Below are 26103 nucleotides of genomic sequence, written 5' to 3'. Positions count from 1 at the left end.
TATAAGTTCGATATTAATTTAAGTGTTAGAAATTATTTTACTTTGTCGAGTAAATAATTTTTAGATCGCGAAATTTTTGACTTACCTTCTCGAGTAAATAACACACGCGTTTATAAGTTCGATATTAATTTAAGTGTTAGAAATTATTTTACTTTGTCGAGTAAATAATTTTTAGATCGCGAAATTTTTGACTTACCTTCTCGAGTAAATAACACACGCGTTTATAAGTTCGATATTAATTTAAGTGTTAGAAATTATTTTACTTTGTCGAGTAAATAATTTTTAGATCGCGAAATTTTTGACTTACCTTCTCGAGTAAATAACACACGCGTTTATAAGTTCGATATTAATTTAAGTGTTAGAAATTATTTTACTTTGTCGAGTAAATAATTTTTAGATCGCGAAATTTTTGACTTACCTTCTCGAGTAAATAACACACGCGTTTATAAGTTCGATATTAATTTAAGTGTTAGAAATTATTTTACTTTGTCGAGTAAATAATTTTTAGATCGCGAAATTTTTGACTTACCTTCTCGAGTAAATAACACACGCGTTTATAAGTTCGATATTAATTTAAGTGTTAGAAATTATTTTACTTTGTCGAGTAAATAATTTTTAGATCGCGAAATTTTTGACTTACCTTCTCGAGTAAATAACACACGCGTTTATAAGTTCGATATTAATTTAAGTGTTAGAAATTATTTTACTTTGTCGAGTAAATAATTTTTAGATCGCGAAATTTTTGACTTACCTTCTCGAGTAAATAACACACGCGTTTATAAGTTCGATATTAATTTAAGTGTTAGAAATTATTTTACTTTGTCGAGTAAATAATTTTTAGATCGCGAAATTTTTGACTTACCTTCTCGAGTAAATAACACACGCGTTTATAAGTTCGATATTAATTTAAGTGTTAGAAATTATTTTACTTTGTCGAGTAAATAATTTTTAGATCGCGAAATTTTTGACTTACCTTCTCGAGTAAATAACACACGCGTTTATAAGTTCGATATTAATTTAAGTGTTAGAAATTATTTTACTTTGTCGAGTAAATAATTTTTAGATCGCGAAATTTTTGACTTACCTTCTCGAGTAAATAACACACGCGTTTATAAGTTCGATATTAATTTAAGTGTTAGAAATTATTTTACTTTGTCGAGTAAATAATTTTTAGATCGCGAAATTTTTGACTTACCTTCTCGAGTAAATAACACACGCGTTTATAAGTTCGATATTAATTTAAGTGTTAGAAATTATTTTACTTTGTCGAGTAAATAATTTTTAGATCGCGAAATTTTTGACTTACCTTCTCGAGTAAATAACACACGCGTTTATAAGTTCGATATTAATTTAAGTGTTAGAAATTATTTTACTTTGTCGAGTAAATAATTTTTAGATCGCGAAATTTTTGACTTACCTTCTCGAGTAAATAACACACGCGTTTATAAGTTCGATATTAATTTAAGTGTTAGAAATTATTTTACTTTGTCGAGTAAATAATTTTTAGATCGCGAAATTTTTGACTTACCTTCTCGAGTAAATAACACACGCGTTTATAAGTTCGATATTAATTTAAGTGTTAGAAATTATTTTACTTTGTCGAGTAAATAATTTTTAGATCGCGAAATTTTTGACTTACCTTCTCGAGTAAATAACACACGCGTTTATAAGTTCGATATTAATTTAAGTGTTAGAAATTATTTTACTTTGTCGAGTAAATAATTTTTAGATCGCGAAATTTTTGACTTACCTTCTCGAGTAAATAACACACGCGTTTATAAGTTCGATATTAATTTAAGTGTTAGAAATTATTTTACTTTGTCGAGTAAATAATTTTTAGATCGCGAAATTTTCAGAGTAAGTTGGTTGACTTACTTTTGATATAATGTACAGATCACAAAATTGTTAAGTAAATAAATTTTCACCTTTTATAAATAATTTTTATTTATCAAGTATGGTAGAATTTATTTTATCTAGTCAACTTGCTAAGTGGAGCGCTAAACAAATTGACTAGGTAAAATAAATTTGTATTACAAAGAAATTTAAATCGCCTCGTCCCAGCGAAGACGTCTTCGTTCCACTCGATTGAGGATGGTTTCTTATCTACAAATAAATATTATTTGAGTACATATAGTAATTGCATACAAAACAATATTCGGATTCGTTTTGTGGCTCATCTGTAAGTTTTCTAAATAAATATATTATTTTAAAATAAGCACCCATCTGTAAGTTTTATCTAGAAAACATCTTTGTAAATTATTTTACTCACCATTAGCGGGCACGATTTTTTCTCGGAGAATACATTTAAAGAGCTAAACAGGAGAATAAAAATATTTTAAACAATGGTTGTCAGCGGTTTTAACTAAATAAATAAAAGTTAATTTACACAATGCTTCAAAATTATTGGTTTGAAGCCGATGCTCGAAAAGTTCTCGGCCACAACCGGGCCGCGTCCGGGTGATCCCAGGGATCTGGCGTATCCCCGGTATCTCCTGGCCACCGAGGAGGCACTATCTCCTCCTCGGCCCACCATTCCGCATAGCCGCCTGTTCGCTCGGCATCGGCACTTTTTATAGTTTTTTTTACTAATTTCAGCATGTCTCTCTTCACCCTCTTGTCTTCATTCTGTATATAAATGATCTTATTGTTTAAATTAATATAAATATTTTATCGCGTTGTGTGTATAGAAATAAATTATCTAACCGTCTTTCCTGCTGTAATTGTCGTAGTTATAAAATTCGAATTATATACTTCTCTCCACAAGTCACCCGCTATTTTTTTTCCCCCGCGGAAGGACTATTATTTCGGAATATTGAGATTTTTCAACTCTTTTTATAGCCTGCTCCACGCAGTTTCGATCAACTGTGTCTCTATTCTAAACATTTTATTTAAAATTATTTTTAATAAAAATAATAAAACGCTTACCATTATCAAGATGACTGTTGAGCTTACCATTGTCAAGATGAAATTCGGAGCTGTGAAACTCCTTGGTTTGCGCAATTATTTATACTCATTTTATTTTCCTTTAGGTTAATTTTTTATTGCGTTGTATATTAAATATTCTTCCTTGTACAATTTATCATTCTCGAACACGCTAAAGTTATTTCCGTAAACAAGATCTATGTTTCTCACGGGCTAAATTCTGGTATGTCAGATATTTATTTTTGTTAATAAGGTCTTCGCAACTGCTACAAAAATGAAAGGAAATTACCCTCCAAATAAGAAAGGCTTTGATGCCATGAACGAGTATTTGCAGGGAAAATGTCTAATGTTTTTAAAAAAAGGCGATATGTATTATTAGAAAGCGAGCTTTCAAAGGATAGTTGAAAATATTGTGCGTGGAAGAGAATGATATTACGCGAGTAATTTATGATGATCACTAGACAAACATTTCTTCCAAATTAAATTTATCTCTTAATTCTATTTTAACTAAGAGGCTTAAAGTTTGTTGACACAACCCAGTTAGATTTTTTCCCGATGAGGCTCCGCCGGGATCGAAAATTGTTAAAGGGTTTTCCGGGCGAGAGGGGCTCAGCTCGGGTTGAGAACTGCGGACTTCCTAGTTCTAACCGTCTACTGCAATACAACACAGCTAAGAATTTATTAAATAGAAAATGAATTTAATGCGAAACAGACTGCCAAAACCTAAAATTTCTGAAGATCGGGAGTCGAAAATTTGACTTAGATCTAAGCATGCATAATACAATAATAATGGTAAGGAGTTTAAATTATATAAGAATATTTAGACGAAAACATATAGAGCGTTTATTACAGAAAATGTTTTAGCTAACGATCATTTTTGTGTGTAGAAGAGAATGATATTACGTAAGTAATTTATATATATTTGTAAGAAAAAATTTCTTTCAAATTTACATTATAAATTCATCTCTTAACTAAGAGGGTTAAAGTTTGGTGACACAACTCTGTTAGATTTTTCCTCGATGAGGCTCCGTCGGGATCGAAAATTGTTAAAGAGTTTACGAAATTAGTTTTTCAGGACAAAAGTTTTACGAAATTAATTTGCCGACACAGTTTAGGGTTTTCCAGGCGAGGGGCTCCGTCTAGGTTGAGAGCTGCGGACTTCCTAGTTCTAGCCGGTATAAACTGGTTCCGTCTCCCGGCTTGCTATATATACTCAAGCCGTCTACTGCAATACAGCAACCAAGAAAACATGTTGTCGGTAAGAATTTATTATTAAATAGTATGTAATTTAGAAAACAGAGTGTCGGTAAAAAGAGAGCCAAAACAATTTTTACACTTTAAATGCTTTTATTATTTTTCATTGAATTACAGCATTGGTTATACGTTACAGTAAGTGGGCGCGCTAAATACAAACGGTGTTTAACAAAGTTTTGTACAAATTCGTCGTTATAGACTTTATCCGTTTCACTTAATTCGTTTAAACATTGGTTTCTATTCATTTTATATAGAAAATACAAACAAAAATAGCCGCAATTCGTCGAATATAAACTCTGATGAACGTTATTATTCCAGCAACAAGTTTTAGAATTGCGTGTTATAAAATTTATTATATTCTGTTTCGATGGCTTAATCCCATAACTATCGTAGTAAAAACAGATTTTTCCGTCAAAGAATACCGATATCCAGTGAGTTCCGGGTTTATTTCTTTCGTCTAAGTTAATTATATACGATTTATACTTAGCGATGCAAACAGGTAAATCATCCGATGCAAAAACTCCTCCAAAAGTTTCTCTTATTTTCGGATCGCTGGATGCGAGCCTCCACAGCGTGACGGTGTTCATTAGTAATCGACAAAAACAGTCCTCGAAGCATCGATTTCTAGAGTATTATTGTATTCGAGTAAACAAATAACGTTTACAGTTTCTAGTAATGCCGTTGCGAACTTAAATTCGATTGAGATGTTTCCTATTTGATTTATACTCTTATGTGATTCGGAGGCGGCTCGATCCTGTGTTAAGTCGAAACTGTAGAGAGTATATCCGTCTTTATACTCTTTGTAAGATATGTTAGTATATTTATGGTGATTAATACATCCTATATCTTCAAATAATGATATAAAATTCCTTCCATAGGCGTTGCCTCCATAATTCGGAGAATATGGTTGAGGCGGAAACATTTGGTTGTCTTTTAATAAACATATATAATTTAAATTGTAATTTTTAAAATTGAAAGGATTATATTTTACATTTCCGTTAAATGCGGTATTAGAAACTAGTCCGATAGTCATTCTGTAAGGCAGCTGGCCGATTACGGCGTTTGAGATATTAGTAGATTGTATTCCGCTACTTAGGGTAAAAACTTTTACATCCGTTCTTCGAAACGGCATTTTTATGATGCCTGTTTGCAGCGCTTTTTCTATTCCAATTTGAACAGACGAACTAACGTCTACTTTATTAATTTTTAGAGACGCGTTTTTTATAATTATTTTATAATTATTGCTGGTAGACATTAGAGCAAAATCGTCTTTAGATCTTTCTAATTTAATTCTTAAATCAACGTTATTAATTAACAATTTAGGTTGATTAGACAAATCGATATGAAGCCTTCCGATTAAATCTATTAATTTACTTTGTTTAGCAATATTAAATCTTTTAGCCAATCCTTCATTATTATCGTCTAACGAGTCCATATATTGCGCAGTATCTTTATAAAATAATGCGCTCGTTAAAAAAGTTTCCTGCGCATCTTTTGAATAAAATAATAATGCTTCTAAAATAGATCGGTAGCAGTAATTAGTCTGCGAAATTATTTGTTTATCATTTAAAAACACGCTGCATTGAGAAAATAAACTATTTAAAAAATAATTAACAGGTGCGACCTTTTCTTCGGCAGAAACGTCCGTTCCGTCGTTTTTAATAATTTTTGCTTGAACGTGGAGATAAATCGAATGCAAGTCGATATAATTTTCGCCAGAACCGGATATGTAAAATTCTATCGGGGCACGGCTATCCGATATTGTTGCTACGGGATGAACAATAACTTCTGTAGTATTGTCGATGGCCAGTTGCGTCGAAACGGTGCTAAATAAGTCGAGCTCGCTTTTGGTGCAGGGGCAGGAATTCGGGTCCATTTTTCTTATTCCGAAAATATATCGTGTACTTTCCGTCTTTTATTCTGCGTCTGCTTCAGTCTCTTCGGTCGCTTTCGTTTTATACCCGATCCGCCTTGCACTTTTTTAACTACATCATCTTTAATTTCAGAGCCGATATCCTTTAGATGCGATTTTGCCGATTCTTTAAATGATTTCCCCGCAATTACGTCCGATCCAACACCCGACGCAAAATTTAATGCTTTGCGCCCCAGATACGATCCGATTCGGCCCAGAATCGGTACTGATTTTCTAAAAAGATCGGCGAAGAATCCATACCCTCGCTGAATTTGAGGCCCCGCAAAATAACCTCGTCCCGTCAAATGTTGCCTCAAATATAAATCGGGAGTCCATAACGTACCTCCTGCTTGATTACAGTAGTAATTTATACAAGCTTTTGGATCGAGCTTCATTTTGCACTTCTTAAAGACAAACTAATGCTAGATATTAAACTAACAGGTATTTATAACTGTTTAAAAGATAAAATTAATATTGTTTTTCCTCCGAAAAAGACTATCTCTTTTCCGCTCGCAGATCTCAGTTCGATTTCGATTGTTTCGATAAAATTTTTCCTAATAGGAAAATACAAAGGTTTGGAATAAACTTTGACTATCTGATCTTCTTTCGTGCCCATAACGGGTATAACTCTTAATAACGGCGCTGTTATATCTCCTACGTGATGAGAAGAAATAATATTCGAGTAAATAAAAATTTCCGAAATTCCCGCCGACATTTCGATGGGATAGCGACTTATATATTCGCCGGGTGGAAATTTTGTAGCCGTAAATCCGAGAAAATCTTTCAATTCATCTCCAAATTCTACAGAAATATTCCACGGAACTTTTAAAATAATTTTATTATTAGGCAGCAACGCCAGTTTTATATACTTAAAAATGCTAAGAAATTTTTCGGGAGACGAGTATAATCCGATAGGAATAAAGATTTTTTCGTCTTTATAAACTTTCTTAATTACTTCTCTCTTTCTATTTTTCTCCACCAAATTAAAATATTCGTTAGAGTAGTCCTGAGTCGACAGTCGAAAATTATGAGTCGAATTACCCCTTAATACAGTATCTTCGTTAGGTAAGTTTAGCATATAAAGTAATTTCGACGAATCCTTTACGGTGATAAATAACTCGTGCTCGTCTTTTATATTTATATCCACAGTTTGATTATTTTTATCGAAAATAAATTCTGCCAAATTAGAATTTGTTAGACTAACTATGTTCGAATTTATTATATCAAACAATTCAGTTTTATCGCCTTTAATAGAAATTAATGGAATCAAATATGATTTATCCGGCAAAGGTTCGTCTTCTTCTTTCACGCTTTCTTCGATCGTCACAATATACTGATTATTATGATTAGATATATTAAACCAGTTTCTCGGAATAATAGCTTCGGCAAGACCGACGGTCCAATTTCCGTGTAAATTAATAGGAGGACTCATTTTCACTGTGAAATGCGACTGCGTATTCCCCGGAAACAGGTCCATACTTGCATTACTTATCAGCGTCACGAAAAAATCTGATTGCATCATTTTGTTACCTTTTGTAATTCTTCGGTATAAAACCTTCCTTCTAGAATCTCGTTATTCGCATCTTTTAATACGTAAGTCGGAGGATGTGATAGAAATCGGTCGTGAATAACAAATATTTCCTTCGTCCAGCCCGGCAGATATCCGCGACTAAATGTTTTACGTATTTTCGAAATTCGAACTAAATCACCAATATTAAATTTAAATTTACTTTTCCTTTTTATACCGTACAGCCTATCAAAAATCGAACCGTAATGCAAAAGACTAACTTCAGATGGAGCCATCCCGATACTTCTATGAAAACTATTATTATATCCTTTTACAATATCGTTTAATTTATCGATATATTGATAAGAATTACGATAAGTAATTAATCTATATATTTTATTTCGTAAAGTTTTATTTAATCTCTCGACCACCGAAGCCTTAGTATCCGAATGGGTCGAATAGTGATTAATTTTATATTTTTTAAACAAATTTTTTACTAATCTATTATAAAATTCGGTTCCCTTATCGGTTTGCATATTTTTAGGAACATTGCGTTTAAAAATAATTTGAAACGCTTCGGCAACAGACTTAGGTTTTTTATCCTTTATTGGCACAACGTAACAATATTTACTAAATACATCAATTACTGTTAATAAATATTTTATACCGTTATTATATCTAGAAAATTGCTTTAACACAATTAAATCGGCTTGCCATAGGTCGTTAGGATAAAAAGCTTTAGTTTTTCTTCGCGAATATTTAACCCTTACAGGTTTATGCAACGAATAAACAGGTTGAGAAGACAGCCATTTTTCGACAGTAGATCTCGGAAATTTAGAAGCTTTAACTAGTTTACTCACTCCTCCAAACGATGCCGAAGATTTGGGGTTATAATATAACCGTCTCAGTAGTTTCTCCATTCCGGACTCTTCTTCCTCTTTTTCGACGACTTTTTCCACTGGTAAAATACTCTCGGAGAAATTGTAGAAAAAATTTCTTCGGGACTTTCGACTTGTATCGGTTGATATCGCGGTTTTTCGCCGATTTCGGGTAGAGTCGACAAACTTTTATTTCCTATCCACTCTCTAGGAAAATTTAGTTTTCTTACAGCTTCCCAAAACACGTTAAAACCGATAGGCGCAATAGATGTTTTTCGATTGCGAAACAAATGAGATAACAGATCAATTATGTGGCTTCGTGGTACTGGAGTGCCGCTAACTGTTAATTCACCTTTTGTATTCCATCCGTAGTCGTTTTGTCTCAGTTTATCGATTAAATGAGGAACGTATTTTTGATATAGCTGGGGTACAGATATAGTTATTTGTTTAATAAACGCATCCTCACCGTTATCGGAGGTAGGTGGTTTTTCTTCGGGTAGCTCCGGCGGTTTTTCATCGGGCACAACGGATACTCTGACAGGCTCCTTCGGCTTATGGACGGTTCTCTGATATCTCGAAATCAACTGACTTAATAATTTAACTTTACTATCGTCGGATAAATCGGTACTCTCGAGTAATTCTTCGATATTACTTCCAATTCTTATTTCGGGTTTAATTTGATATCCTGCCAGCAACTCGGGAGGGACCAGAGCCATTTGCTTCGCCATTAGATTCTTTTTCCTATTGCTTTACCGATTAATCCTCCTGCCATAGACAATAACGGCGCCAGTAGAAGAGGAAGGAATCCACCCGATTGATTAATCAAAATTTTTTTCTTGATATTTAAAGGAACACGTTTTTCACTTAATTTCCTGATTACTTTTTTATATTTTCGTAATTTATGAACGTCAGCAGGTATATTTCCTCTCAGAAAATTATCGCATATTTCGCACAAAACTTTAACTTGGTCGGAAGTGGCCTCTTTCAATATCGCTCTTCGTTGAGAGGGAGTAGTTTTGGCTAAATGCGCCAACATGTGATAATTTTTCTTTACGTTCTTCATTTTATCGGTAAGTATACCCAATAAATACCTTGTTCGTCCGGAAAACACGAATCCCGCACCGAAAGTTTCTTGTCTGTTTTAGGATGAAAATCCAGCAGCAAATAACCAAAATCCTTTTCTGTCGCTTTTTTATATGCGTCCATAAAAAAATTACATTTTCCTGCGAAAGCTTGGCGTCCCAAACAGCTTACTTGACTTTCGTCTCGATTATTTTTAAACAAAATCAAATAATGCGTATTTAAAGTAATATCTCTCATAATTCTATTTTTCGGAAACAGATTTTGCATTATCAGGATCACGCTTACATTATAATGGTGAGACTCTGTTGTGAACAGAAACGCAGTTTTTGAACTGAGTTCGTGCATCAAATCATCGATTACTACTAAATCCCATCCTTGCACAGATTCAGGTAGGCCGTACATAAATGTAATACCTTTTTCATCTCGAAAAAACGGTAAGTATACAGAATAACACCATAAAACTTTCTTTAACTGTTTTTCATAAATTTTACAACGAATAATTTTTCTTACTAACGTAGTCTTTCCACATTGCGACGGTCCGGCGATTATGCAGTTACTCGGGTGCTTAAAATACATGTCAATCGATTTTACTGACTTTAGCAAATTTATAATGTTTCAATCCGCAATTTATCTCTCTAAATATTAATATATTCTTTTTATTCTTTTCAACGTAAACTTCTCTCATAACATCCGAACAATCTTCGAACGAATAATATAATTTATTACTAACGTCGTTAATTCTTCCGTCTTCATCAACAATTACAAAACCGAACTTTCCATCTTCCTTCCATATATCTCCGTTAACTTTAAAATAACGCAAAACAACGGGAAAATTATCGGGAATATCGAGCGAAAAATTATTTACCGCAGCTATACAGGCGTCCAGAGACTTGTACAACCGAGGAGAAACAGAATAATTTCTGTCGCTGTCGTAGGTAAAAATAAAGCCGTATGCTTCCATGTTCGATCCTGGTATTAAAATAAATTCTAACGTATGTTAAAAATTTATATATGTCGACAATCAACCAATCACATTTTATAGTAAGTATGTCAAAAGGTATTTGTAATACATTATGAAACCGGAGGATCTCTGGGATGCAGGCAGGCTTCAAACCAATAATTTTGAAGCATTGTGTAAATTAACTTTTATTTATTTAGTTAAAACCGCTGACAACCATTGTTTAAAATATTTTTATTCTCCTGTTTAGCTCTTTAAATGTATTCTCCGAGAAAAAATCGTGCCCGCTAATGGTGAGTAAAATAATTTACAAAGATGTTTTCTAGATAAAACTTACAGATGGGTGCTTATTTTAAAATAATATATTTATTTAGAAAACTTACAGATGAGCCACAAAACGAATCCGAATATTGTTTTGTATGCAATTACTATATGTACTCAAATAATATTTATTTGTAGATAAGAAACCATCCTCAATCGAGTGGAACGAAGACGTCTTCGCTGGGACGAGGCGATTTAAATTTCTTTGTAATACAAATTTATTTTACCTAGTCAATTTGTTTAGCGCTCCACTTAGCAAGTTGACTAGATAAAATAAATTCTACCATACTTGATAAATAAAAATTATTTATAAAAGGTGAAAATTTATTTACTTAACAATTTTGTGATCTGTACATTATATCAAAAGTAAGTCAACCAACTTACTCTGAAAATTTCGCGATCTAAAAATTATTTACTCGACAAAGTAAAATAATTTCTAACACTTAAATTAATATCGAACTTATAAACGCGTGTGTTATTTACTCGAGAAGGTAAGTCAAAAATTTCGCGATCTAAAAATTATTTACTCGACAAAGTAAAATAATTTCTAACACTTAAATTAATATCGAACTTATAAACGCGTGTGTTATTTACTCGAGAAGGTAAGTCAAAAATTTCGCGATCTAAAAATTATTTACTCGACAAAGTAAAATAATTTCTAACACTTAAATTAATATCGAACTTATAAACGCGTGTGTTATTTACTCGAGAAGGTAAGTCAAAAATTTCGCGATCTAAAAATTATTTACTCGACAAAGTAAAATAATTTCTAACACTTAAATTAATATCGAACTTATAAACGCGTGTGTTATTTACTCGAGAAGGTAAGTCAAAAATTTCGCGATCTAAAAATTATTTACTCGACAAAGTAAAATAATTTCTAACACTTAAATTAATATCGAACTTATAAACGCGTGTGTTATTTACTCGAGAAGGTAAGTCAAAAATTTCGCGATCTAAAAATTATTTACTCGACAAAGTAAAATAATTTCTAACACTTAAATTAATATCGAACTTATAAACGCGTGTGTTATTTACTCGAGAAGGTAAGTCAAAAATTTCGCGATCTAAAAATTATTTACTCGACAAAGTAAAATAATTTCTAACACTTAAATTAATATCGAACTTATAAACGCGTGTGTAATTATATCAAGAAGTGTCACCAACTTACTCGAAAATTTCGCGATCTAAAAATTATTTACTCGACAAAGTAAAATAATTTCTAACACTTAAATTAATATCGAACTTATAAACGCGTGTGTTATTTACTCGAGAAGGTAAGTCAAAAATTTCGCGATCTAAAAATTATTATCAACTAATTTTGTGATTCGTGCCACTCATACATGTTATCGTACGAGAAAATTTTGTGATTCGTGCCACTCATACATGTTATCGTACGAGAAAGTTTTGTGATTCGTGCCACTCATACATGTTATCCTATGGGATTTAAAATTTTTGTGATTCGTGCCACTCATACATGTTATCCTATGGGAATTTTGTGATTCGTGCCACTCATTTGACTACTACTCACACTGACTTACTACAACTATCAATAAGTCGCTAATTGTTTTATTGTCTTGTTTCCTGATTTTAAGTCAGTCATATTACAATGTTATTATTTTATTGTTCTCGGAAGAATGTTTTCTTTAACGTTTAATTAACAACTAGTTTTGTTAGATCTGATTAATTTTATATTTTAGTCGCAGTTTAACCAGCATGCCGGTAACCCCGGGATTTCCGGCATGCTTGTCTCCCCGTTTTTATGCTGGTCATTCCGCGAAAATATGGTAAAAATGAAAATTAAGAAGAATAATCACAAAATTATTGTTTCTAAATTATGAAACAGGTACTTAGACTTTCGAATTTATGTAGCCTAAAGAAAATGCTGAATATCTAACTAAAAGTATAGTATACAGGAAAATTATTCATTGCGGAGAGATAACGTATAATTTAATAGTAAAATGACTTTTTTAGATGATGCTGAGGACGTGTAAACTTTCTTTTATATAAGCTATAAAATTTTCAGCAGCTATAATATGTTATTTCTAGGACGAAAATATTGACAAAAATACCGAATAGGTGTCATATTTTCGTAATATTTTATTTTAGTATAAAAAATAATAATACTAAAATAATAATATGTAATAATATTTATAGGTGAGTTTCTTCTCTACATCTCCCGAATTGAGTAATAAACAAAGGTTCGAGTACTTTCTACGTACAGTTCCTTCTGATAAGAATCAAGCTCACGCTATGATAGAGATCGTCAAGAGATTGAAGTGGGCTTACATCTCCATCCTCTACGAAGAATCCAATTATGGAGTGAAGGTGTCTATAATACTTTATTTCCTATATCATATAGATCACAAATAATAATAAATATCTTTGGTTTCAGGCATTCAGTGTTTTAGAAGAGTTATTGGCTGAGAATAACATTTGTATTGCCATCAAAGAGAGATTAATCAAAGATTCTGGAGTTGCCGTGGAGCAAGCTTACGATAATATCGTACAAAGACTACTATCTAAACAGAGTGCTAGAGGTATATTCTTTCAACTATAGAATTTATAAAAGTTTTGGATAAAGTTTATAATTATCTATAACGTATTAAATAAGTTTCTGCGATATAGTCGTGACTTCATAAAATGGTTGCTCATCAGCAAATAACAGCTATTTTTTATGTTTCCGTCAGTGACTATCGTTCAGAACTTTGAGTGTATTGCTGTTCATCGCATTACTACAATTTCCTGCCTTTCGATTATTTTTGCCACGCCAAGAAGTCTTCATATCGTAATAAATCGTAACGAGATGTTCTATTATTTACCTATAGGGCAGACGTAAAACACTAGAGGTAATAATATTAAATAAATAAAAATTAACGACAAAAAATCAATAATATCAATTTCACATGAAGATTGCAATATCTCTAAGATATTCGGCAGAAATTAGGGTAATGAGCTGAACAGTAGTATTTATTTATACTTTATAATATATAAATTGTAAGAATAAATATTCTACAGTATTGTTAAATAGTTTTAAATTGTTGAATATAAATTATAAATACGTACAACTTTAATTTTTATATCGAGTACTAGATAGGCGTATCAGTATCCTAATGCTTGTGCCTACACTATTCTATTTATTTAACTTACAGCGTAACTAAGACAGCATTTACTGTATACATTTGAAATGAAAATCAAAGTTAAAAATAGCACAGAAAGAAAATTCTTACTTCGATAAAGATCAAAATATTTTACTACAACTAATGTAATTTTGTGACACTCCACTAAAACTCATGTAAAACTCGTTTAAAATGTCTGGTGACGGCACAATAAAAAAGAAAACGTATATTTAATAACACGTTTTATCACAGTGCCGCCATTTTTACGAGTTTTACACATTGAGGCGGAGGAGAGCTTCGAAATAAAGGTCAATTTCGTCCTGCAGCTTTGTTGTGTTCCGGACAAGTACGCTTTTACTTTAAAGCGATTCTTTTATTTTTATGAATTTTAACAATCTTTATACTTTATAAATTTACCGAATTTTGATGAAAATATTTATCATATATTTAATTTTGAAGCTTTGCTATTTTAAGGTTAACGCTATTCTGTTGCTTTGAAAATGCATTTCATGAAATATTTCTTTACGCGAATATTTTAAATTTATTAAAAATATCGTATTAAAACTTAAAATATTTTTGAAAGAAACTGATTTATTCATATATTCATTCAGAAAGGCAATTTTATTTAATATAACATCTCAAATTTATATAATGAAATTAAGTTGTAAGACAATTTTTTTAGTTCTAATTTATTAGTAAGATTAATAGCAGAAGGTTTTGATAATTTAGAAAAAAAATATCTTTCTGAATCCAATTTAAATAGTAAAATGGATTTATTAGACTCTGGTTTTATTAAACTTTTAATACATATATTTGCGAATTATAAACTTATTAATCTGTTCAAATTGGATAACATGATATAATCTTTATATATATATATATATATATATATTTCTTGATGTTTCCTTCTTTATATTTGGTTTATATCTGTTTCTAAAGTATAAATTATGTTAAATCTAGTAATGTTATAAAGTAGCCTTCGACTTTTTGACAATCGTTTTCAGTCTTTTCTGTTCGGTACATGATAATTAGATGTATTTAACTCAATCTTCGCCCTCCAAATTTTCACTTCTGTGTATTTTTTTTCGAAAAACAAAAATTTCGAGCTATCGTGCGATAATGTTTTCTTCTAGTTTTGCTTGTTATAACAAAATCATTTTATACGGTCTAATGGCCAAGGCTGTTAAGGCTTCGACTACCATTCTGGGTATTAGTTATGAGAAACGTTGTTAAAATTGTTAATTTTTCTGGAATAAACGCGTGTTTTAACATTACTTTTTAAAATTTCATTTCGCTTTTTAAAAATATCTGGCAGCACTGATCCCGGCCGGCGTAATCATTCGCAACTTCATAATTTGCATTATTCTTATTCTTTTGATTGAAATATTTCATAAAAAATCACAAAAAAGACTAATAACAAAGATAAGCTAACTGTCTATTTAATTTCTCGATCGAATCTCAAGATACTGTAATATAATGTGTTTACAACACTAATACTGCAGTGTGGTTACATTACTCTATCAATACACTATTAATATCTGTATAATGAAATGGGCTGAAACGATTGTCTAAAAAGAAATTATTATTAGTATTACAGCGATGAAATATTTCCGAAGATTTTTTCAGTATTGTCAGTATTATAATTTATAGAAATATGTAATAAACTTTATTTTTACATTTTTACTTTTCCAGCTATTATAAAACGGGAAAGTACAGTCAAACCTGTTTTTATGCGCTCTTTTTATGTGCGATTTTTATTTGTGCGATTTTTTTAATGCGAATTTTTAATTTGTGCGGTATAGTTGGCGACTAGTCTCGTGCGATTCGTCATGTCTCACGTTGACTTATTATAGCTAAATAAACTTATTATAGCATAAATGCACTTATTGTAGTAATATTATTGCATGAATATGCGAAAAATGAAATAATTTACTTTTTAAGTCAACAAAACACCACCTGGACAAAAATATGTAAAACAGACGATAGACCAGACGATGCAGTCAAGTGCTGACATCTGTTGTCAATAAATTCTATTTCGTACGGTTTTGAGTTATTTTCTATGTGAGACTTTTTTTATGCGGTCCCTATTCACCGCATAAAAAAATTATTTTTTTAATTGTGTTGCGAAAACTATTATTTACAGCCATTCGTGAAGTTTCGTGAGATTTTTTTTTTAATGCGTTTTTTTTAATGCGGTCCCTATCCCCCGCATAAAAACAGGTTTGACTGTATTGTAATCGTGTCAAATGTGGAGGGATAGAATGGATAGAATATCATATCTCAAGTGAAATGGAACTTACTCGTTATTGCATTTACAATCTTTTAAGACAACGACTGTACGCTGAAAATAAATTAATAATATAAAATATATTTTTAAATTATATCTCATAACAAATGGTGTCATACACAATTTTAACTTTAAGGTTAAAATTGTTTTGTTTTTTTAACGCTTTCCACCTATGAACACTAACTAATAAAGTAGTTTTTCATGCTCATCATGAGCTCATGATAAGCATGAAAAACTACCTTATTAGTTCATCAAGTTCAAACCTCACCAAATTGCAGTCCAAAAACACTGTGTTACAGTGTTTTTGGACTGCAATTTGAAAAAATTGTAGATTTATAATTTACTACTATCGTCCGTTTGTCTGTCTTTCCTTAATCTCGAGAACTAAGTTAATAGATGCAAGACGAGACTAGATATGAAAACCTTAACGGGAGGAGGTCCCGACTAGCAAACATCCGATGCAAACCGGAAGTCATGTTATTTCAATTCAAATCTTTCCCCTGAAAGGTGTTAGATAGATGACCGCCACGACTCTATTGTAAAGGAAAAGTATGATGTACTGTACAGTACAGGGACAAGCTACTACTAATTTGAGGTTGGGATAATATATTTTAAATTAAAATAAATTTAAAATATGATTAAAAATTTCAGCTTGACATTTTGACGACGTGACAATAAATAATTACTCGTTAAATTTAAATAGTTTTAAATGGAGATTTTTATCATAATTCTACAAAACTACTCCATTTTAGCTTTTGTTATTACTTAAATTTTATATCTTAGTATAATTGAAAATTATAGGGTTTCCTAAAGTTTTCTTAATTTCCTATTCGAGTGCCTGGAAAGTCGAAAAAGAGTTCATGTTTATTATTTTGAGAAAAATGTGTTTTTACGTGTTTTATTCATGGGGACATTTTTAACAACTAAGCTCTGGGGGACCCGAGACAGGATCCGGGTGAAAAACAGGTGGCAGGAATATTTTGGTGAGGTCTGAACTTGATGAACTAATAAGGTAGTTTTTCATGCTTATCATGAGCTCATGATGAGCATGAAAAACTACTTTATTAGTTAGTGTTCATAGGCGGAAAGCCTTAAAAAAACAAAACTATTTGTAAAAACTAATCTTCATTGTTTGTTTCTTTGTTTACGTTGTAGTTTTAACATTTTAAATAATGAGCGAAACCTTCTTACAGCATAAAACAGTAAAACTTTTCTGTTTTTATAAGAGATTATATTGTTTTTCCTTCTACGAAAAATAATAAAATCTCTTATTAAATTGTTTTTGGGAAAGGAGTGTCCTTATAAATCTTGGAGTATTTTTATTTCTAAATCAATTGTTTTGCATAAATCATAAATATCATTTCAGTCACCAATACAGGCTATATATATATATAGAAAATGAATATATTTATATTTTCTGTCACAGTTTTTCTGAGAAAGGTCAAGATAAATCAATGAAAAGATAAAAATCGAAACGACTAAGTCGAATTTCCTCTTATTCAAATTTCACTCGTTAGATTTAAATGTGAGATAAAAACAGGTAGAACGAAAAAGAAAAGAAAATTAAATCGAATTCAAAACTGAATATTGGAGTATTTTAAAATTTTTTCCAACGTAGGCCTACTTTATAAGTTCTCAACTGTTTATCATCCTTCTCTACGTTTTCAGCTTTCATTCTTATAATAAATCAAGTGAACAGAAAGAAAGGAAAATGTTGAAATTTCTTACATTTTCTTTATCGGGTTACGAGTAGGGCCTACTTTGAAATATGCAAATTTGAAATCAAAATTAAGAGAAAATCGAAGAAAAATATTGTTAAATGGCCCTTGTATCTTATATTAGTAAACATGAAAGTACAAATTTTAACTACTTATCAGGAAAATCAATATTCGTATTAAATATGAAAATTCTCAACTTCCTGTATTACTTTAATTTTCTTCATTTATATTGCTTATTGAAATTTAACGTAACTTTTATAATATTTTTTTTTTTTTATTGGATAAGATTTATATTTCATTTTTATTTTAATATATACATTAGCATATTTTATTATTTAAAAATATAACATATTTATGTTAGGAGACACTTTTATAGTGTCGTTTCTAATATATATTATATATATATATATATATGATTTTCACACAAACTATTTCAATGACTTAAAAATCAGAACTTGAAGTTGTCATTATTCATTTAAATTTAAAAGCATTCAAGATTTTTACCTTATATTAAAAAACAGTTATTAGATAATTATTGCATGTTTTAAGTTCTAGTTTTCTTTGCTTCAGTTAAATCTGTAAATTATGTATATATCCACTTTCATTCGTATAGACAAGTTCCTTGCAAACAACTTAGGAGTGCTTTGTTGTATCAAAGTTATTTTCAAGGAAATTGAAAATGGATATATGCATATGTCGGGGTGGAATCGTGTAAACATGATTCCCGCCCTTTCCTTTTGGTCTGGTAACGATCAACGTGACAAGAAGACGGTGGAGGGAGAGACTGATGAATATGGACGGGTAAACACCGGGTGGTCATCCGACCCGTAGCCGACGAGTGTGGAGGGCAAAGGTTGAGGCGGGAAGAGAGGAGTGGACGCTCGGAATGTGGGAAAAAGGAGAGAGAGAGACGCATGTGGTGGACAGTTCGCCCGGACGGTTGGCGAGAGAAGTTTCTACGATCGTTTTGGACCCGATAGTGGACCCTTCAGGTGTCGAAAGATTCGCAAGGTGTCTTCCCGACGGACCTGAGCAACGGTGTTTTCCAACAGGACACACAGAACTTCATCGGATGTTATTGGCGCACGGGGTCGGTCGCCAATAGTGAACACATCGGACGACTTTTTGAACTTTACTGCATAATTTACAGATTTAACTGAAGCAAAGAAAACGAGAACTTAAAACATGCAATAATTATCCAATAACTGTTTTTTAATATAAGGTAAAAATTTGTTATCATTTCTTGCGAAAAATGTTTTCTGAATGCTTTAAATTTAAATGAATAATGACAACTTCAAGTTCTGATTTTGAAGTCATTGAAATAGTTTGTGTGAAAATCATTGTTTTACAGTAAACTGCTTTAAGTCATTTTTTTAATCAATTAATCCAAACAAAATCATCTGAGATATAAAAACATTTCGCCAAGTAAAAATTTATGACCATTTAGACCATGGTCAAAACTATTCTTAGGAATTTTTATTTGGTAAAGATAAAGTTGGAGCTTAAAGGTGAAAGTTAGGGCAAATACAGGCAAATCTTCTGGGTACCACCAATCGACGCTTTCGATACGCCGTTTAGAAAAATCGTTATAAAAAGTTGTAATTGGCATAAATTTGAACTTTTGCAATTTCGAGTAACATTTTGAATAAATTAATTTGTTTCCATGCAATTTTATCCTTATAAGCAAAAAATTTAACTGTAAAACTGAATTAGCTGTATGGGAAACTCCCGTAAACTTTGACATATTGACCGAAAAGTTTCGCCAGAACCTTACTGATAACGAGAAAGGCTTAAGTTTAAAGTTTGAGCTTTCTAGACCCAGAAGTGTTTTCCTTCTGAACGTCTGTAGTGCCGGATTAAGTAAAAGAAGAAAATACAGCTTTTTTGGTGATTTTTGCACTTCTCAATTGCTTATATTTCGGCAATCGCTTTATAGAAAATCTTGAAATTTTGCACACTATCTAAGAAAACAAATGCCTTTCGAACGAGATATTCGAAATTACTTCACGTGTTTGGAGACGGAGAAATCGACCTCCCAAAAATCGACAACTCTGATTCCTGTATATATATATATATATATATATATCCTCAGTGACTTTTTAATTGGCCGGAAGTCACCGCCATGACTCCTGATTTCTTCATATTTTTTTTCCACATCATACTATCTCTAAACAACAATATAAGCCTGTGTAGATATTTAGACGTTCTATCTTAGAACATTCTTAATTAAATTTTCGTCCGCTACTCTTTTGAAAAAAATATTACTTTTTGTTTAGATTATATTAAAATATATTACAAACGAGTTTAAGACGTCAGAAAGTAGGGAAACGAAAAAATAATAAAGTTAAATTGAATAGAATAACGCAACACCAGGGAGATCTGCCAACGCAATTGTCTCCTGGGAGAACTTTCCATATGAAATTGGCCCTCTTTGTGAGTTTTAGACACGTAAAGAAAACTGGAAAAAATGTCACGCAACTAGTCCATTGGCGAGGCTCGAGCCAGCGACTAAATACTGTTCTGAGGTTTTTATCCACTCGAGTACTGGTGGGCAGTTTGTTAGTTTTAATGAAACTTGTATTTATGTATTTATGTTTCGTAAACAATAATTTTATTCAAACGATTCAGTATAATTTAAAGAATAGAATAAAAATATTAAACGTAAACAATTGTGTAAACTCAGCTCTATACGAATTCATTTGGCGAAATAAATTTAGAGTTAATTAGATATCTCTGCAAACTTTTCTATAGAGGTTACCTTTACTGAAGTTATTTATAAAATAAATGAGACAATTATGCAAACGAAATTGGAAATTTTGTTGGTTTGAAGAATTGTAATCTAATTTCGAAGAAGTTGTAATGTTTCATACGATGAGATAAATGAAATGAGTAAGTTGTAAATATAATTTAAATTATCTCGTAAACTGAAAACAAACGATTCACTAGAAATTTAATAGATGCAATATAGATTTTAACATAATATGTAATTTAACTACCGTACTATTGGATAATATTCTTATGTAGCTAAAGACGTTTAAGTGGAATTCTAAATATCTAAAATTAACGAATTTAATAACGAATTTAATAGGTTATTAAATTCGTTAATTTTATATATTTAGAAACAATTCTGAGTTATTATAAACTTGTTATAATTCTGTCAATTAGACAAACTTCACTTTTATCAATATTTTTAGATTATATTCTATAAAACATACTACACTTAATATTAACAGTTTACTTAAATAAAATTTATTTTTATATATTTTAAGTGGTTTACGAAAATAAATTCGATGTATATATAAATTTTATGAATTATATATTAATTAATTATTACTTTAAATATAGTATATATATTTGGACATTGTTTAGATCAGGCTTTTTCGGTCTGATCGCTAGCGACTCCCGAAGAATCATTTGATTTATATAGGGGTCGATACATTAATAAGATCGTTCGGGCATGCAGCTCAGGCCTCAGCCTACCGATCTGGGAGATCTGGTTGGATGGTCGAAAAATCCTGTGAAGTTTTCGGGGGTGGTGTATCCCGGACATGTGAAGGTCTATCTCTCACCATCCAATCGCCCCATTGCTGGTCTGGCCGAATGCATGATGGGTATAATTAAAAAGCCTTATTATAATCTACAAGGTCTTAAGATTTAAAAAAAAGGTCGTTTGAGAATCAGTCAAAAGAATTAATTTTTATTACATTTAAAAATATAACAACATCATAATAATTAATATAGCCTATTTTAAAAAATTTTAGTAAAGTAGACAATTTTAAATTTTGATTTATGTTTAATAAAACATTTATTATTAATTTCTATTTGGATTTTTGTTTTTATTCAGTTTGTAATTTATTTTAACTTTGGATCAATACAGAAAATGTGAATTAAATGTAATTTTGGAAAGGGTTAACAAACAGAAAAGTTTGGAATTTTTGATTCAGTCGTTGGAAATTTATCTCTATTACTTATACGATAAAGGCATTCACTAACAATGTTTTAATGTTTTAGAATAGACTCTAAAATCTCCATTCAATACATAACAAGAAATTATTTATCATCATATTGTCACAATGTCGGTCTGCAATTTTTATCATATTTTTCAACAATCACGTGACTTCCGATCCATACTGAAAGTTCGTATATGTTGATCGAATCCTGTGGTCCCTAATCTTTTCATATCTGCTCTTGATTTTAATCTACTAAATCCGTTCTCGAGATTAACGAAGGACAGACAAGATACAGACGGACGAACGACAGTGGGAATGTATAGATCTTCAATTTTAAAACTGCAGCCCGACTAAATAATATTTTATTTAAAATTATATATGTATATACATATATTTTGTCAATTTAATAGTTCGATAGATATTCATTATTGATAGCTAGATCTTTTCACTCAACAACATATGTCATGAGAAATTTCTTTTATCAATTCTACGAATATCAAATTAAAGTAGCCTCTTTCAATTGAAAATGCATTTCTGAAAAGTTATACAGTATACTGTACAAGTAGTAGCCCGGGACGCCTCCTAGTGGGCGTTCTAACAGCATTACAAATTCCTATGAAGCACGTTTGATGCACTTAATATATGAAAGTTTTATGCTCAATATTTAAAGGTTGCACTTAATATATATAAATGTATACAATTCTTCATCTTAAAAACTAAACTTAAAAAATCAATATACAAACAGTAAACAGTATTTCTATATTAGAAAGTGAAGATATTCTTTATTCAAAATAGTTCAAATTAATAGAATTAATATACTTTAGAAATCGAGTATAAATATATACAAATCTTTATCTTAAAAACTCATCTTAACAGATGAATACATTCGTTATTCGCTCCCTAGTGCACATTACAGGCATTCCGTGACAATAATTAATTCCTATTACAAATATACTGAATTATTTATATTTTTAATTTAAATGTTTGAAATATGGCACACGATAGGGGCGCCTCTAGTGCCCGTTTTTGGCATACCGTTACGCGGAAGGACGGACACGCGTTCAATGGGTTATATCAGTGATTCCCAAACTCTTTCGATCCACCGCCCCGTTTGATCCATAAAGTTATACCCAACGCCCCTAACCCATTTTCTCTTATATGAGAAAGGATTAGATATATTCTTAGGAAAACTTTTCTATGAATCTCACACTTTGTGCCCTTACCGTACATTGTTCTCAACATCTGGAAACCATTAAACGCAATGTTTCCTCTTATCAAACAGAGGAAAGGGAACGGCTGTCAGTGACCCCAACTTTTGCCTTTGGTCACCGTTCAGTACCCTGCCTCCAGCGCCCCCTAGATTTACTCACCGCCCACAAGGAGGCATTATCGCCCACTTTGAGAAACGCTGGGTTATATATATAGATATGGATATAGTAAATAACCAACTAGCTGTGATTTATTTCTGGAAGAAAGTCATTAATGTATTTTTGAAGTTTCTTCAGTTATATAACAGAACAATCGGAACAAACTCCAAAAATATTTTAGAATTGAAGATTGAAGATTCATTTAATAACTTCTTATTACGTTATGGTTAAATGTAGCCTCTTTGGTTATGCACGCGGTCTCCAGCAGATGGCGTTCAAAATTTAATGCTTTTTTCCATGGAAAAATCCTTTTCCAAACTTTTCGAAAATGGAAACAGATAGATGCAAACAGTTTTTTGCTTTATAAATCGTATTTAATTCTTCTATCAACGTAAGGTTCTGAATTTTGAAAATCGAATTCATTATTTTTCAATAAATTATTAAAGTCGTAGAAAAAGTAACGAATTCTATTTTCAAAATTCAGAACCTTACGTTGATAGAAGAATTAAATACGATTTATAAAGCAAAAATTTGTTTGGATCTATCTGTTTCCATTTTTTCGAAAAGTTTGGAAAAGGATGTTTCCATAGAAAAAGCATTAAATTTTTAACGCCATCTGCTGGAGATCGCGTACATAACCAGAGTTTACAGAATAGTCATATGCATTAAGTATATGATTAATGCATATGACAAGTCAATTTATAACAATCGTTATTCTGCGTTTCGTTATCGCGTTTCATCGTTATTCTGTAATAATAAAAATTATACAGAATGCAGTATAATAATTTGTAATATTTGTTTAACATACGTTGTCTGTCGTACTACATGATATACTGTACAGTACATAAACAAGATGCTTATAAAAGACCAACAGCTTAGTACTTTTTAAAATTAACTAATTATCAACATAACTTTTATAAGAGGATTTTAGTCAGATTTTTAAAATTATTGACTTATTAACACTAATCGTATGTTACAAATATAATTTTTAATGTTTTTATAAATGTTCAACAAAATCTGTATTACTGTATCGTGATGATTTATAATCTTTCAAAAGAGCTATATATGAAAGAATTTCTAGGATTAGCAACAAAGAAAAATGGTTAAGGTGTATTATTCCAAGTGTATATTTGTTAAATAAAATTTTTCATATTTAAACTTTACATTTTTAATTTTAGTCTTAAAAGTTGAACATTACTTTAGGCAAGAAAACACGCGAACTAAGTCGTATATAATTTGGAATGCGATTACTTCAGAAAGTTCCAACTCTCGAAGGAAACATGCCAATTTTATAACTTCGTAAATTACATAACAAGAATATATAATTTATAAACTTTAAAATAAGTAATATGTCAGATTTTATTCTAATTTATCTTCGAATGCGAGTTTAAATTTTCTTTTCCAGTTATCCAAGATACAGTATAATTTGTTTTGTGTAAAACAAATTTTATTTTAACACGTACTGTACAATAAATTAATAAATATTTGTAATTCTAAGACACACACACACGCTCGTCGTTCACGCCACAAGAAAACAAAGTCCTATAACGAAATTTCACCATTTTTGTTTTTCTCTGCGTATATGCAGGCCTATACATATCGTTTGTATGCTTTTAGGAGGGGACGAACCAACGGAAGATGGTCGATTATGTTAATAACTTTGTATTCCTGTGGCATAAAATGCACGTGTTTAATTGCATAAAATAATTCAAATTAATTTTTTGTGTGTTGTGTTTATTTGTAGATATTTATTAATTCTACGTCATGGTTTTGTTGTTTTAAGTAATAAAATTTTTATAGTTTATTTCAACAGATTCTTGGATTTCTACTTATTTATTCTAAACACTGCATTAAATAATATTTCATAATGCACGAATATTTAATTTATCCCTACATTTAAAAAAATCTATTTTCTATTTTATATTTTGGGTACAACGTAATTGATAAAATCATATTTAATCTATTTTATTCATAATGATACGTTAATCATACATTTTCAAATAAAAGTGATATCAGTGATTGCTATACTTCTTCACGTAACTCTTTAGATCGGGGTCTCTAATATTTTTTTAGAAGGATCACGTCAGTTGTAAAAGACAAAAATGGGGGCCAGGTAAAAAAAAAATATAGTCAAAGATTTTTAACAACGAACGTAAATCAATATGAAAATTTCAACTGTTTTTTCGAAAAAATGCCACCAAAATTGGGATAAATTTTGTGGCACCTAATATTAAAACCTTTTACGGCCGGTTACGGAGTTGTTAAAGGGCAGTTTAACACTCTAGGAGAACAGGTCGAATCCGGACAAATTGAAAAATATGTCTTTCTTCATTCCTCACCCTTCGACCGAAGCGGTCGGCCATTGTGGGTTCGATCAGGACCACAATGGGCTTACTAAGAAGATCCTCTTAGTGCCCACAGGACGAAAAAGTTTTAAAAATATTAATATTTCGTTTAGATATTTGTCGGGCAGTAATGTTCGATATTTCGATTTTATATCTTCCAGTCTTGAGAAGGTTCGTTTGCAAAAATACTAAGAGCATAAATAAATAATATCTCTCGTGCAAACTTATTAAGACTTAAAATTCTTTTCTGGTAGAGATGCGTGAAAATTTAACAAATTATTTTTTAAAATAACTTTTCATACAAATTATTTGAAGAAATTTCTATTAATTCTTTTCGAACATGTATATACTTTGAACAAGTTGAAATGTTGATGATTAAATGTTTCGATAAAAACGATCTACGCGGCCTTAGATTGCATACCTCTGCATTAAATAATTGAAAAATAATTAGCACAAATTAAATTACTATCCGTACAAATTAA

At 31.0% G+C, this 26103-nt stretch overlaps 1 protein-coding gene and 1 long non-coding RNA gene across 2 annotated transcripts in view; one reads left to right on the top strand and one right to left on the bottom strand.

Annotated features, from left to right (window-relative positions):
* The window catches only part of LOC136972674 (metabotropic glutamate receptor 6-like), a 134956-nt gene that overhangs the window by 67574 nt on the left and 41279 nt on the right, over window positions 1-26103 (top strand). The window contains exons 3-4 of the mRNA XM_067267276.1: window positions 12993-13163; window positions 13231-13375. Coding sequence (XP_067123377.1) covers window positions 12993-13163; window positions 13231-13375 — 316 coding nt within the window. The remainder of the gene's footprint in view (window positions 1-12992; window positions 13164-13230; window positions 13376-26103) is intronic.
* On the bottom strand, window positions 2191-2739 carry LOC136972671 (uncharacterized). Its single transcript, XR_010880373.1, has 2 exons — window positions 2387-2739; window positions 2191-2312 (listed from the first exon to the last, which is right to left on the bottom strand). It is a non-coding gene; the product is annotated as an uncharacterized lncRNA (long non-coding RNA).

This window comes from Centruroides vittatus, unplaced genomic scaffold, assembly GCF_030686945.1.
Source record: "Centruroides vittatus isolate TY-2023 unplaced genomic scaffold, ASM3068694v2 contig_300, whole genome shotgun sequence".
Taxonomy (NCBI): domain Eukaryota; kingdom Metazoa; phylum Arthropoda; class Arachnida; order Scorpiones; family Buthidae; genus Centruroides; species Centruroides vittatus.
This window is presented reverse-complemented; position numbering and strand designations above follow the sequence as displayed.